The sequence below is a fragment of the Elephantulus edwardii genome, unplaced genomic scaffold (assembly GCF_000299155.1).
Source record: "Elephantulus edwardii isolate Elephantulus edwardi_28Jun2011 unplaced genomic scaffold, EleEdw1.0 scaffold00045, whole genome shotgun sequence".
NCBI classification, from domain to species: domain Eukaryota; kingdom Metazoa; phylum Chordata; class Mammalia; order Macroscelidea; family Macroscelididae; genus Elephantulus; species Elephantulus edwardii.
Window position 1 is genome coordinate 14407169 of NW_006399795.1, and position 13103 is coordinate 14420271.

General features: G+C 49.6%; 1 protein-coding gene across 2 annotated transcripts in view; it reads right to left on the bottom strand.

The window, feature by feature from the left end:
• Positions 1 to 13103, bottom strand: part of PRDM16 (PR domain containing 16) — a 509116-nt gene that overhangs the window by 342203 nt on the left and 153810 nt on the right. For both annotated transcript variants that reach the window (XM_006885814.1, XM_006885813.1), the window contains exon 2: positions 12738 to 13087. Coding sequence is in view for 1 of the 2 variants with exons in the window: in XM_006885813.1 (XP_006885875.1) it covers positions 12738 to 13087 (350 nt within the window). In the remaining variant the exon portion in view is untranslated. The remainder of the gene's footprint in view (positions 1 to 12737; positions 13088 to 13103) is intronic.

Below are 13103 nucleotides of genomic sequence, written 5' to 3' on the forward strand. Positions count from 1 at the left end.
AAAAATATTCCCTCTATGGGTTCCCATAGACAGGAACAGAACATAATGGGGTACTGTTCTTACAGAAAATCTTTACCTGTCAACCCCCTCTCATCTTCATATGCCCCCTCCAGTCTGGAACATGACTCAGAGGTCTGAAGAGGAGTCTTCTTGTAGACCAGCTGCCCTCAGCCCTGACTGCACCTGGAGTAGAATCACTGGGAGCTTTTACAATCCCACTCCCTACGTAGAGGGGCAGTGGTAGCAATTTTTGTTTTCCTGACATTGAGATATGATCCATATTGAAGGCTTTATTCTTTGATCTTCTTCAACAAGAGCTTCAAATCTTCCTCACTTTCAGCAAGCAAGGTTGTGTCATCTTCATGATGAAGGGGATTGATGAATCTCCCTCGGATCCTGATGCCACACTCCTCTACACAGAGTCCAGCTTCTCCAAGAATTTGTTCAGCATACGGATTGAATAGGTACAGAGAAACAATACAATTCTGACACACTCTCTTCTTAAACTATGTAGTGTTTCCTTTGCTCTGTTCTCACAACGGCCTTCTTGTCTAGGTATAGGTTTCATATGAGCACAATTAAGTGCTCTAGGATTCCCATTCTTCTCAATGTCAGTCATAACTTGTCATGATCCACACAGACAAATGCCTTTGCATAGTCACTAAAACTACACTCTTATGGCATTCAATAGGAATTGCATCTCAACATCAAGAAAATTTAAAAAAATCTTACTACTGGACCAATAGGCCACATCCTGATAGATAAAGATTGAAACTGTCAACAACTTCATTTTACTTGGATCCATAATCAGTACCCTTGCTACCCATCATCAGAAAATCAACAGATGTATTGCACTGGGAAAGTCTGCTGTAAGGGACCCCTCCAGATTATTGAGTCGTAGTGATGTCAGTTTGAGGTCGAAGGTGCATCTGGTTCAGACTTTCCAATCACGTGCGCTGTTTCTGAGAGCTGGACAATGAATAAGGATGACAGAAGAGCTGATGCCTTGAGCTATGGTATTGGAGAAGAGTACTGAACATCCCGCGGACTGCCAAAGAACAAAGAAATATGTCTTGGAGACTGTGCATCCTTGGAGGCAAGGATGATGAAGTTTCACCTCACATTCTTCAAGCTTGTTGCTAGGAGAGGCTACTCCTTGAAGAGGGACCTCATGCTTGGAAAGGAAGAGGGTCGGCAAAGGAGAGGAAGACCCTCAACCAGGTGGACTGACACAGTGATGGCTGCAGTGAGCTCTAGTGTGTCGGGAAGTGTGAGGACGGCACTGGATTGGACAGAGTTCAAACCCATTGCTCATAGCGTCACTGTGGATTGTACTCAACTTGACGGCACAACAACAATAGTCACCATCTGTCTATGACTGGGGGTTTTCTTGGGACAGAGGACTTTAATTCTGACCCATAACAGTGGTGGCACTTTATGGTGGTATCTGAGCAGGAGACACATCACTCCTGCACAGGCTGGGGACCTTCTTCTCAGAATGACCCCATCACTTCCCAGTTAAGCTCTCTGTCCCACTGTCCAGGACTGTGATATCCTCCTGGGCCCTGCAGGACTGCCATGATTTCATGGTTTCCTCACAGACATTCATATATCCAAGTGCAGAGGAGTACCCACCTTCTAGTCGGGTGACTGGGACCGAACCCTCTACTCTACAGCTGGAGGACTGGTGGCAACTCTGAACACCCGTGGTTCCAAACCCAGTCCTTGGACATCATCTATATTTTTGCTGGAGGACAAATGCTTCCTTCAAGAGGAGGCAACCAGAGCTCCCAGTGTGTTTGACGTGGTGGTGTCTCCCAGGGACTGGAGAAACTGATGAGGTGAGGGCTGGCTATGATCTTCCCTCCACGCTGGGTGAGGTCAATCCAGGCCCAGTGTGCTGGGAGAGGAAGCTGGGGGAGCATTCAGTCACCTTCCTGCTTTGCACAAGCCCTGCAGCCAGCACCTTCTGGGCTGACTGTCGTTACCTGGCCCTATCACCTGTGTCCTGTTTAAGTGCAGGGAGCGCTGGTGGCATAGTCCACAGGGTGCTGTGTTGATAAGTCAAAGGCTGCTCCTCTATAGTGGTTCGGATCCACCAGCGACTTCTCTGGAGAAAGGCAATCCCTTCTTGTGTGATTGAGAGCCTTGGAAAACTCACGGGAGAGTCAGCTGTGGGTTAGTCCTGACTCGAAGATGATGAGTCTGTATTCAGATGTGCGCACGGACTTTTCAAGGCCCCTCACATTGTCATGAGCTCTCAGGCATGCCAACACTGCCAGTTCATAGGCTGCACTGAAAGCTGTCTGCGTGAGAAGGTGATAATACCACATGCTCAGCCCCCTCGGATGCTGAGTCCTTGCCTGACTATTCTGCTAGAGGGACTAGGAAAGGCTGGAGCTGATTTCCAGAAGCCTCGAAGGGTCCATCCAGGGAGGGAGGGGACACTTGGTGCAAACAGAGCTCACCGGCCTGAGCTCAGATGGACCTAAAACTTTTATGACCTCTGACAGCAGCACTAGGAACTGATATGAATATGTCCGTGGAAAAGAAGGCTCTTACTCTGATCTCGTTTGCTCCCCACAGCCCCTTGTTCAAGACCTTAGGCACCAAGAAACATGCAGGTGCCTCCCCTTGCCAAAAATGCCCAGGATGATATGGAAGGGTTGACTCTAGGGAAGTCCCTAATTCCTTAAACTGGTGACTAATCCAGAGTTTAGAAGGTCTTCTCCAGATCCTTCTGTGTTAGACATTTACTCAAAAATCCCAGGAGATGTTTTCCCACCAGATGCCCCAATATGAAAAGCTGGAAAGGGCAGATGTTGACCAGCTCCTGCCTGTGGAGTCAAAGGCTTCACCTGGGGCTCTCTACAAAAAAGAAAATGTGTGTGTGTGTGTGTGTGTGTGTGTGTGTGTGTAGGAGTGTTACATTCCCACATAATGCCCAGGTGATCCAGGTTAATACTGACCGTGATGCGTCTTTCAGCAGGAGAGAACGGACACACAGAGATCCCACGTCTGGAAGTGGTGCCCTCCTGGCCACCATAAGCAGTGAGAGGGAGTTCAGGGTTAGCCTCACCCAGTGGACCAGCTGTGTCCAAAGAACCACAGGAGGAATCTGTCCATCCTTCCTCCCTTCATCTGCCTCCCTTCTTAGATTCGAGATAGCCTCTCAGGGCTTGGAGAAGCTGGTCACTGAGCTTCTCGTTCTGTGGGCTTCACAACACCTTCCACTTTCCCTTTTCCCAGATGGTTGATATCAGTAGAACCGGGACCCTCATACCTCCCAGGTGGGAATGTAAAATGGTGCAGCCACTGTAGAATACTAGTGAGCATTTCTCTAAAAAAGTGAACAAACAATTTCACTCCTAAGCTGTGATGGTTAAGGTTGTATGTCAACCAGGTTGCCTTTGAATGTCTGGCTTGGCAATTTGTAGACGTTTCCTTGATGAGACCTGATCTGAGGTAATCATGTCCTTGAGGAGACCTGCTAGAAGGTGTTAAACTTCATGATGGGCTCTGCCATGAGCAGCCAGCCTGCTGAAAGGGAGTTTTCTCAGGAGGATGTGGCCTGAGTTGAATATATAGGAGTATCTGGCAAAATTCCCTTGCTTTTTGCTAGATGGGGATCCCGTATGTGGTTCATCATTATCTGAAATCTGGTTCTTTGGACTTGAGTTTGGGGGCTTTTCCCATATTGCTTGCCTATCTTGGATTCATGAGTTTAGGAAGCTAACAGTCTGCCATCTGATCTGCCCATCTTTGATCCATCAGCTTCTGGACCTCCAAGAGTTAGGAGAATTCTCTAGACTGATGTGTTGTGTTTTTTTTTCCAGAAAGAGAAATAATAGAGGGATTTTATTTCTTTTCTCCGCCCCCCCCCCTTTTTTAGGGTTTGTTACTGCCAAAGCTGATTTGATTAAATGCCAAGTACTCAAGAGTCTGAAAGGAGAAAGCTATTTTTCTATAGGAGAGCTAGGGTTAACTTTTGACCCTTGGGCTTGGGATTTGCCAGCTTTTAAAAGCATGTGAGCCATTTCTTTAAGCAAAACCCCTCTTTGTAGAGATTAGAGATAGATACCAATGGGACGACCTGTTCCAAGTTGTATTCTGTCCTTCAGCCTGTGGTCAGACCTCCAGACCACTGCCTCTGATTTTAAGTCGGTGTGGCCCCTACCTTGGAAAAGAAAAGCTTCTCTTGAAACAAGACATGGTGGATATCATCACTCTCAATCAGATGGGGATTTGGGGTAATGATTTTGTATTGAATTGGCAGAAACTCCTCCGGCTCTGAGTTCACAGGGCTGGGGGGCCTCTGCCCCTCATCACCCCTCACATATATACTAGCATCTCAGGCTTTATGGGAGCCATTGGCCTCATGAGACAGGAAGTCTGTTTTTTCTTCCTTCAGTCTAACCAAGGTCCCAGTGGATGCCGGGTGGGGTCCTGGACATACCAGGGTCCTGGCACATAGCCCACAGACACATCCTGTTTGTTGAATGAACACGTGCTTCACATCGTTACTCACTGATATTCAGCAAGAGCAAAGGCAGGGTGAGGTCACTGCAGAGCCTCGTCGGAACTTCTCAAGAGGCTGCCATCGCTAGGTGCTCCCAAGTGGGCCCTGATGCGTGGTGACCATCCAGCTCCGTCCTCATGGTCACTGGTATGTCTGAGCCTACTGCTCTGGCCACTGTGTGGATTCATCCCATGCACGGTGTCTCTCACTGTCACTGACTCTCTACGGGACACATCGTTCTTTTTTGGTCATCAAGCTTTCCTGAAGACATACCCAAAGGAGGTGAGATGAAGTCTCCCCATCCTTCTGATGAAGTGTTACCGTTCCTCCAGGACTGATCTGTCCATTCTGCTGATAGTACAAGGTGTATTTAAAATTCTTCACCAACTCTACACATATGGAATGTTGTTGTTGTTATGTGCCGTCGAGTTGCTTGTGACTCAGCAACCCTATGTGCAACAGCCCTAAACTCCGCTCTGTCCTGTGCCAATCGCACTGTCTCTGACATTCCCATGCCGATTACCCCAGTCACTGAATCAATCCACCTCATAGAGGGCCTTCCCCTCCTGCACTGTCCCTCCACCCTCCCAAGCATGATGTCCTTCTCCAAGGACGGGTCTCTCCTTACAACATATCCAAAGTATGTTAGATGGAGCCTCAGAATCCTTGCCTCCAAGGAGCCACCCGGTTTAACCCTTTCCAGGATGAATCTGTTTGTTTTCCTAGCAGTCCATGGTATATTCAATACTCTTCTCCAGCACCACAGCTCAAAGGCATCAATTCCCCTTCTATCCTCCTTGGTCATTGCCCAACTCTCTGATGCATAACAGGTGATAGCAAAGACCATGGTCTGTATCATATGCACTTTAGTCTCCAGAGAGACACCATTGCTCTTCAGCACTTTGGAGAGGTCCCTAACAGAGACTTTCCCATGGCAATGCACCTTTTAATTTCCTGGCTACTGGTGCCAAGACTGTTGACTATGGAGCCAAGCAAACTAAAGCTGTGAACTATCTCAATCTCTTCACCATCCATCCTGATGCTGCCAATTGGTCCAGTGGTGAGAATCTTTGTCTTCTTGACATTGAGCCTCAATCCATATTGGAGGCTGCAGTCCTTGACCCTCTATAGCATGGAATAGAGACATGTATTCCACAGTTGACTTCTGATTGCATGTTAGGAGCTGGGTGAGGCTCTGGATACAGGGTGAACAGTGGGAGCAGACAAGGCCATCTGAGAGCACACAAAGGACGTTCCTCTGCTTTGCAACTGCAGGACAGGGGTGTGGAAATTGCTCCTGGCCACCTCCCCAGGGACCTCAGGAAAGCCGTCCCTTGTCTGGATTAGCCCTTGTAAGGTTTTGAGACCATGCACCTGACCCAACAAACTAGCAAGCGTCCAGGTATAGGGTGTATAGGTGTAGGGAGGGGCATCTGGGAGGCAGCAGGGGTGAATGAGGTGAAGGAGGGTGTGGGGGAGGATGCAGACAAGGTTAATCCTGAACAGGTTGTGGAGTTTCTCAGGTGAAGGTGACAGGAAGGATGTTTCCAAAGAGGGAATAGTCAGCAGTGAACATGGATGGGTGTCAGAACAGAGACCCTCGTGTGGGGTGTGGGGTGTCCCTGCAGCCCTGATTCCGCAGTCAGGGAAGCTGCAGAGCAGGTGGCCTTCCTCTGGGCTGCTACTCACTGCGTCTCTTAATTAGCAAAATAAACAGCATGATGATAAATGCCATGATTTACTCAACAAATGATGGGAAGCACTGCTTTTCCAGACCCCAGGGGCAGTGAGACACAATCAGGAGGTGATTTATCTTGGGCAGGAGGTGTGTTTCAGCTGCAGGGAGAGGCAGACGGGGGGGGGGGGGGGGGGGGGGGGGGGGGGGGGGGGGGGGGGGGGGGAAGAGGCGGGGAGAGCGTGATGTGGCTGAGAAGAGGGTGGGCATTCAGGGGTGCTCTCACAGAGGCATACAGATGGTTTCCACGCTTCTTCCCTCCGTCCACAGACAAGAGAGTCAGCTTTGGGGAAGAGGGATTCCTGACCTGGGGGGTGTTCACTTCCAAAGTGCTAATGCATCCCTCCCATCGCCCCACTCACAAGGCCCAGAGTCACTAACTGTTCTCAAATATGCACAGTGGGGGGCACAGGTGTTGCTGTGGTAGACCCTCACCTCCCACAGGGAGAGCAGGTCTCCTTGCCAGCCCAGTGCACCTCATGCCCAGTTTACACTTGTCTATCCTTACATGTCTCTGTGATATCAAGCAGATTTCAGCAGGCGTTCTAGACTATGACAGACTAGGAAGAAAAGCTTGGAAACTGAATTCTGCAAAGTCGCCAATGAAAACCTTGCAGATTTCAGTGTTCTGATTGGTAACTGATCATGGGATGGTGCAGAACTGGGGAGTGAAGGGGTCACAATGAACACAGGACAACTCAGTGACAGGTGACATACAACCTAACTAGATGAGGAATGTGGGCGGGAAGGAGGAAAACCCCAAGCAATCCCAGATCAGTCTGGGGAAGGAGGAAAGGAATGAGATGGATTTCGGAAGGAGAAGCTGGGCTGCAATCCAGAAGGCATGTGGTTCAAGGCCCCCTGCCGCTCCGTGAGAGAAGGGCGGGCAATCTCCTCCCAAGCAATTAACTGCCTCTGCAAAACCACTGGAGGGTCAGCTATGGGTTGGTTCCAACTTGATGGTACACAACAACAACAACAACAGGAAGGAAGAGGCTCATCCTCTCCACCCCCCACCTCCGCAGATGCATGCTCTCCTATTTTGCTAAAGTCCAATAAGGATGCCCCATGACCTTGAACCTGAAGGTTGTAGCCACCTCACAGTGCCTGCAGATCCCTCCGGTCATGTGGAGAGCCCCATGTTGGCTGTGTGTGTGCACCAGAGAGCACTTCCTCCAGGCCAGGCCCAGCCAGCATGCCCGGGGATGGGAGCTGGGTCACCCTAAATCCATACATGGTGGCCAAGTCTTGTGCTTCTCATTACACAAAAATCTCCCCCACATCCCACTGTCTTCTTTCCAGCGAGTGATCCAAGTCGAGAATTTTATTTTAAGAGCAGAAATAAAAGTGTTTACATGGGGTTCCCAAATGGCAAAGAGAAGAATCCATTTCCCTTTTATTGCCAAACTGTCATTGAGGGCTGCCTGCTCTGTGCCAGCCCATTAAAGGAAGCTTTAACATAATAAGCGTTAACAGAAGAGGCTTTGTTGTGGTTTATAATGTGCCCTGGAGCCGGAACCAACTGACAACTGACCTTCCAGCAGGTTTTCAGAGGCTGTAAACTGCTCGAGAACAGATTGTTCATCTTTCTCCCACAGAGCATCTGGCAGATTTGAACCAGGCGCCTTTGGATTAGCAGGGCAACACCTTACCCATTAGGCCTCCAGAGCTTCACACACAGCTTGTATAGGGACAGGACTGCCAGAATATAAAACTGAACTGTTTGTACAACACACAAATCACATAATATCCTTTCTCATAGAATGTATCATGGCTGTTCAGTGATGTGTACCTACAAGCATGTGGTAAGATCATATTCATTCTGTGTGACCCCCAGAAGTCTTCATATAGACTTTGACGTGACCTAGCTTCCTCAACTGAAACCCATATTTGCTCTCAGCCAATCTGTTTAGTCAAAGGGAGTTTATGACTGTGCTTCTGCCTACCTTATTTATTTATCTACCTTATTTATTTATCTCATTGGTATATAGTATCATTGGTACTATCAGTGGCACATAACAACAAAAACATAACTAGGACAGGTTTGGAAGCAGTAATGGCATCCACTTCCTAAATAATATGTTTCTGGAAACTCTATGAACTTTGATAAATGTCGGTAGTTGTAGAGGGGCTTCTGGCAGGCCTTTTGTGCATAGGGTCACTATGAGTCATGCTTGACTCAAAGGCAACCACCAACAACAATAGTGCATAAAAGGGCAATACGGATTACACTCACTAATTTTCTGCCTAGAAACACCACTTCCATTCCCAAGAATGATCTAGAACCTCCCATAAATGCAGCTGTTACTCCAAGTGACAAAATGCTGAGTCTGTTTCTTTTTCTTAGTCAATGTATATTTTCCAATGTATGTTGTGAAACATATCAGTGTTTATACGTAATGTTTCCAATCCTCAAAGACCAAGAAAATTGGGTTGATAATAAGATTAAAAGGGGGGGGAAAGGTATTTTAATTCTGTCAGAACCAACTTACAGCCCAGCCACTGAAAAAGAATTCTTTTGTACATCGGAGACTGCCTGTATCTGACTTAACCCTCTGGTAGCTTAGTGATAAAGAGCTGAGCTGCCAACCCAAAGGCATGTGGTTCAAATCCACCAGCTGCTCAAAGGAAGAAAGATGTACAGTCTCCTCTTGTGTGTTTACTGCCTCTGAGAACTTGCTGGAAGGTCGGCTATGAGTCGATTCCTATTTGATGGTTCTTAATAACACCAACAGTGCCTCTCTCAACAAAAGAGGTACCTGACGCAGTGACTGCAGCCAGGGCTTACGTACAGCCAAGGTTGTGAGGACGGAGCAGGACCAAGAAGAGTTTTGTTTTGTTGCACATGGGGTGACTATGATTTGGAGCCAACCTCACGGCCCTTGCCACACTATCTGCTTTGAATGCAGTAGCTGTTCAGTGGCGAATGGGCATCTCCCGTACGGAAGATCTCGTTCGATTGCCAGCCAGTACACACCAGGTGCAGTGACTGCCTGTCTGCCACTGGAGGGCTATACGTTGCTGTGATGTTGAACTGGTTTCAGCGGAGCTTCCAGACTAAGACTAGGAAGAAAGGCCTGGTGATCTGCTTCTGAAAAGCAATTTGTGAAAACCCTATGAATCAGAATGGTATGATCCCCAACTCAGCACTGAAATGGTGTGTGACTGTGTGGCACTTCCACGTACAGGGCACAGGGGCGGCAGGAGTCAAGGCTGAATTCCAGGCAGCTCGCCGCAGGCTCAGGGAGCATGTGTTTGCAGACACACAGACGGAAATGGGCTGGCGGGTCAGGCCCACCTGGCTCGTGTCAAGGGTTAACAGGAGGCCTCATGTGCTTGCCTGGAACCACACAAAAAGCCAGGAACACCGCGGCCTGGGCCTGCACCTTCATTCCTAATCTCCAGGCCCTCTTTGCAGCGGTAAGAAGATAAGACACGTTGAAAACACGAAGGGTGACTTTCAGAAGTCTCAGAATGTAAGAAGGGACAGCTTTTCACCTATGACGAAGCCAGAGAGCAACACTGAACGCCAGTGACCTGCCTCTGTCACTCGCAGGAAATTCCATTAAGACTGCTTAGCAGCAAAGACCATCACGGCTCCTGTCCCTGAGGTACAAACTGAAGAATGAACCTCACCTTAATGGTTTGCTGCAGGCAAGAATGGGTTTGACCTGTATGAGGGGTGTCTGCTTCCTCCTCGCTCCTTCCCTGGGGCGGGTGGCGGTTCCTACTGGCTCCTGCCTTTGGCTTCTTGTGACAATGACAACACAACCATTCCAGACCCCGCTTGGCGGGAGACAACAAAGCCCAAAGGCAGGCACAAAGGCAGGCAACCGGGGGCCTGAACTCGCAAAGAAAACACCATCCTGTGAGATAATGTTGGGGTGAGTCTGCAGCGCTATTTAAGGGTGTTGGACGGAGGGCAAATATTCCTAAGTACTGGCGTGAAAGGTAGCTGTCAGGTCAGGCTCAGGAAACAAAGCCTGCTGCAGAAAGCCGAGGCTCGCCACCGCCAGAGAACGTCCCCACACGTACACGGAGAATAAATAATATTGCAAAGTCAACAGTGCGGCAGATAATGGCCACAGCCCGCCCGCACCAGGCCTGGCACCGGTAAGCACCAGTGATATGGGCCATTTCTTTTTAAAAAAGCAAACAGAAACGTGTATCAGAACAGACAAGAACAAAAGTCAGTTCAAGGTCACTGCCGGTGTTACATGTAGGTCCCCAGTCCCTTTAACATCTAAAAGCCACCTAACTGATTAAGTTGTCCCAGGCCTTTCTGAGTCTGAGACTCACAGCCTCGAATTCCTCTTCTGTAGAACCAGAGGTAGAAAAGCAGGACAGGAAGCATCGGCAATTCCATCATCACACTCCAAAACATTCATCTGTCCCTGTGTTTAAAAAATGCTTCTCTTGGTCCCATAAGGTGCCACACATGGGTTATAAAAGCGGAATAACACGGCCATAGGACTCTCTCCCTTCATCTTCACTTGCTCCCAAGTCCCTGACCAGCTTGTTCTGAACGTGACCCTGAGGCTTGGATGGAGTGTGTCTGGATTGCACATGCTTGTCTGCTGGGCACTGACGCTCACCATATGGCATCATCCTGAACATCAACTGGTTGACCATTCATTCCCTTAGCTCACTCTATCACCCATCTGTGGTAGGACCTGGGGCTGGAAGCCAGGCCCTTAGTTAGGTCAGATGCTCTTGCATTTCCCTACGTCCATGACCATGAACCTTATAAATCCCCATGTACAGCATGGGCCACAAGTCACCTGGCCTGCTGGAGGGTCCAGAGCCTCACAATATGCCTACCAAATATGCTCATCTTATTTCCATGAGGAGAAGAAATCCTCCCAGTTCTGTGGGGACCATGGGCAGCCTCCATCACTGCCATAGTACAGTCTCCTCAGTGTCTCTGGGAGAGGCTTAGAAGAGTGCCCAAGGGCTGCGGGAACTCTCAGACCTCCAGGCACCCCAAAGAGGAAGGATTCTAGCACATTTGATGTCTCTAGAAGAGGCTTAAGGTATCAAGGCCCTATCTGAGGAAAGCATCAGGTGTTATGAGAAAGATAGACCTGCATTCCCTCTTCACTCTCTAGAATGTTGTTACTGTTGTTGTGTATCACTGAGTTAGAACCAACCCATAGGTGACGCTCTGGTGGGTTTTCAGAGACAGTAAATCGCATGGGAGGAGACTGCCCATCCTTCTCCGGCAGAGCACCTGGTGGATTTGTATTGCATACCTTTGCGTTGGCAATGCAATGCACAAAGCAGGCTGGGAATGTTCCCAAGGGCACCATAAAGGGGGCAGAGGTGACCCAGGACACCTGCCTTGCTGACACCCACTCCTGCTCTCTCCCTGCCATAGTTACTTCTTCCTGGGACTGACCTCAACCCCAGCACTTCTGACAGTTGTGAAACACTCCAGAGCAATCTGGGTTCACATCTGCCTTTCTGCCTCCACAGAGTCCCTGCCAAAAATACCACAGGGAGCTGGCTGAGTGGGGCTGTGAGGAGGGCTGCACCAGGGAGGGAGCATGAGGGCTTAGTCCCAGGAGGTTCCATCCGGGTCCACAATACTGGGCTCAACTGGACCAGGCCACCTCGGCAGCCCTGCTCTGAGCTGTTCCTGGAGGGGAGGGACAATAGTGAAGATGCCAGCATCCCCTATCCCATAGTCGGTCAACTTACAAGGCTTCCAGAACCATCTTGGTCACCAGGAGTCTTTAGAGGAATTTCATGTACTTGGCTTCTAACCAAAGGGTCATTGGTTCAAACCTACCAGGGGCTCCAAGGGAGAAAGATGTGGCAGTCCACTTCCTTAAAGATATACAGCTTTGGAATTTCTAAGGGGCAGCTGTGCTCCATCTTATGGCCTCAGGATGAGTTCACATCTGCTCACCGGCAGCAAGTTTTAACAGCAAGTTGCTATGCCTCACATCAATTCCAGAAGCAGTCCTCTCTAGGCTTCTGTGGAATTGTTTTTAGAAAACCGGAATCAGTGGGCAGAACATTCCACGGTGTCTGGGGCAGCACAGCCATCAGGAATGTTCTAGAAGCAGCCCCACACTGATTAGGCCAGGAATGAAGCCCCATTGGTGAGAATTTTCCCAAAGCCTTGGCCCTGTTCTCGAGGCATCTTCTCCCTCTCCCATGGCCCCATGACTGCAATCTTAGCACCTCCAATCCCCAGGGCAGCGCCAGGTCTGAAGACATGAGCTCATTAAAGACACATTTCCGGGAAGAGAACAGGCTCAGCCTGGGGGGCTGACAGGCGTCCGCCAGGACGGCCAATGTTTTCAGAGTCTCGTAATGTAAGCCGCGGGATAAAATAAGCCTGGGAAATGTGACATTCGGACGCTCTCTCCGCCGGGCGCCCGCCTCAGGCCAGGGCCCGCTCGAGCCAGCTTTATAAATAGATGGCATGAAAGATAAATGGCCATGATCAATCACGCTCGGACGCAGAGCACTCACCTCCCATCCGAAGTCGGTCTCCTTCAGCGTGGTCCGGGGAGTCACCACGTAGGGGCCAAACCGCTCCCCAACTTCCATCTTCTTCTTGGCCCAGATGCCCAGGCCGGCCCCGGGGATGGAGGACTCCCGGAGCTCGAAGTCCGGAGGGATGGGAATGTCCTCAGGAATGTAGACAGGGGCCTCATAGGGTGAGCCCTCTTTGGGGGTGAAGTCCTCGCTGGTGGGGAAGGGGGAGGGCGGCCCCATGGGGATGGGGGACATGATGCTGTCTTCTGTCTCGTCCTCAGCGCTCTCGCCAGCCAAGAGGTCCGGGTCAGGCTCATACATGTTATTTACAACGTCGCCGTCACCTGAGGAGGGACAGCA